At 41.1% G+C, this 2,211-nt stretch overlaps 1 protein-coding gene across 1 annotated transcript; it reads right to left on the bottom strand.

Moving 5' to 3' along the window:
- Window positions 1-803: 803 nt before the first annotated feature.
- LOC108787940 (polyubiquitin) lies at window positions 804-1,964 on the bottom strand. The gene has a single exon (XM_018557639.1). It carries the CDS (start codon window positions 1,956-1,958, stop codon window positions 804-806), a length of 1,155 nt encoding a protein of 384 aa, XP_018413141.1. The 5' UTR covers window positions 1,959-1,964.
- Between the last annotated feature and the right edge of the window lie 247 nt (window positions 1,965-2,211).

Below are 2,211 nucleotides of genomic sequence, written 5' to 3'. Positions count from 1 at the left end.
ATAGCAGTTCACTCATGCATTTAAAGTAGGTTGCAGGTTAATTGACAGGGTTCAGTCTGCTGACTAAATGACAGGAGCGCTGGTATTGACAATACTGGTGTTGTAAACTACAGTGGCAGTGGCCCACATAACAAGTGACCCAGGGTACTTGCGCTTAGTTGTTTCAGCTCTATACACCGGTATTAGGGAGGAAGGACTGCTGGCGGCATGCCCTGCTGCTGACTTCCGAGTTAAGTGGGAGGTCTAGCTCCGTTATGTTTGTCTCCAAGCACTGGCTGGGCAATTTTTTTTTTAAAAAGTAAGCCAATTCTCAAAAATGAAAAATGCATAAAATTAAAATAAACTCTCAGCTATCAATCTTGTCTTATTTAAAGGGCAATACATTCATGTAATTATTTTGTTGATAAACATACTTTCAGTGCTAAAGGATTTATTATCTACATAGGTGAAGTTGGGACAACGCTATAATATATTCAGTTTATTAATTCAGTATGTTGATTGGAAGACATTTCATAAGAAGAAATCTGTCCTCCAGCAGTTCAACACATCCAAAAGTAGCATTTGTTTACTTTTTTCTACTTGACTTTTTATTTTACTTTAAAAAAAATTAAGGCATCAATTTTATTATTTCTTTATTTTTAAAGCATACAATGATGACACAGAATATTCATTTGAAGGAAATTTTATTGAAAACTAAGAATATTCTCATCCATCACCTTAATCAGAAATTAGAAAACATACCCAATTATTCATACCAGAAAAAGTGTATTTAGAACATTTAAATAGAACAAGAACTTCTGGCTTTATAAACTTTCTGTGCCACCTCTAAGACGGAGTACAAGGTGAAGGGTGGATTCTTTCTGGATGTTGTAGTCAGAAAGTGTGCGGCCATCTTCCAGCTGCTTGCCAGCAAAAATCAATCTCTGCTGGTCTGGTGGGATACCCTCTTTGTCCTGGATCTTACATTTCACATTGTCAATAGTGTCACTGCACTCAACCTCAAGGGTGATGGTCTTGCCTGTGAGGGTTTTCACGAAGATCTGCATACCACCTCTCAGACGGAGCACAAGGTGAAGGGTAGATTCTTTCTGGATGTTGTAGTCAGAAAGTGTGCGGCCATCTTCCAGCTGTTTGCCAGCAAAGATCAATCGCTGCTGGTCTGGTGGGATACCCTCTTTGTCTTGGATCTTTGCTTTGACATTCTCAATAGTGTCACTGGGCTCAACCTCAAGGGTGATGGTCTTGCCTGTGAGGGTCTTCACAAAGATCTGCATACCACCTCTCAGACGGAGTACAAGATGAAGGGTGGATTCTTTCTGGATGTTGTAGTCAGAAAGGGTGCGGCCATCTTCCAGCTGCTTGCCGGCAAAGATCAATCGCTGCTGGTCTGGTGGGATACCCTCTTTGTCCTGGATCTTACATTTCACATTGTCAATAGTGTCACTGGGCTCAACCTCAAGGGTGATGGTCTTGCCTGTGAGGGTCTTCACAAAGATCTGCATACCACCTCTCAGACGGAGTACAAGATGAAGGGTGGATTCTTTCTGGATGTTGTAGTCAGAAAGGGTGCGGCCATCTTCCAGCTGCTTGCCGGCAAAGATCAATCTCTGCTGGTCTGGTGGGATGCCCTCTTTATCTTGTATCTTACATTTCACATTGTCAATAGTGTCACTGGGCTCAACCTCAAGGGTGATGGTCTTGCCTGTGAGGGTCTTCACAAAGATCTGCATACCACCTCTCAGACGGAGTACAAGATGAAGGGTGGATTCTTTCTGGATGTTGTAGTCAGAAAGGGTGCGGCCATCTTCCAGCTGCTTGCCGGCAAAGATCAATCTCTGCTGGTCTGGTGGGATGCCCTCTTTATCTTGTATCTTACATTTCACATTGTCAATAGTGTCAGATGCTTCCACCTCCAGGGTAATGGTCTTTCCAGTTAGAGTTTTCACAAAGATCTGCATGGCTGCCTGGAAGGGGGAAAAATGCATATAAGATTATTTTTAAGGATATTATTTTTCACATTTTATTTCCATGCAGCCCTAATTTAGCAACAAAAAACCCACACAAAACTAACACCTATATTGCACCAGTTAATAAAAATGCACGACCATAATGTCTGTTTGATTTTCTGTAGCAATGAGAGAGTTCATAGTAATACTTTCAACTTTCTATTATGAACTGATTTACTCTGACAAATGTATAATTTCTTTAGTA

The sequence above is a fragment of the Nanorana parkeri genome, unplaced genomic scaffold (assembly GCF_000935625.1).
Source record: "Nanorana parkeri isolate BGI_ZX_2015 unplaced genomic scaffold, ASM93562v1 scaffold293, whole genome shotgun sequence".
NCBI classification, from domain to species: domain Eukaryota; kingdom Metazoa; phylum Chordata; class Amphibia; order Anura; family Dicroglossidae; genus Nanorana; species Nanorana parkeri.
Note: the sequence above shows the minus strand (reverse complement) of the source record. Positions and strands in the feature narration are given on the sequence as shown.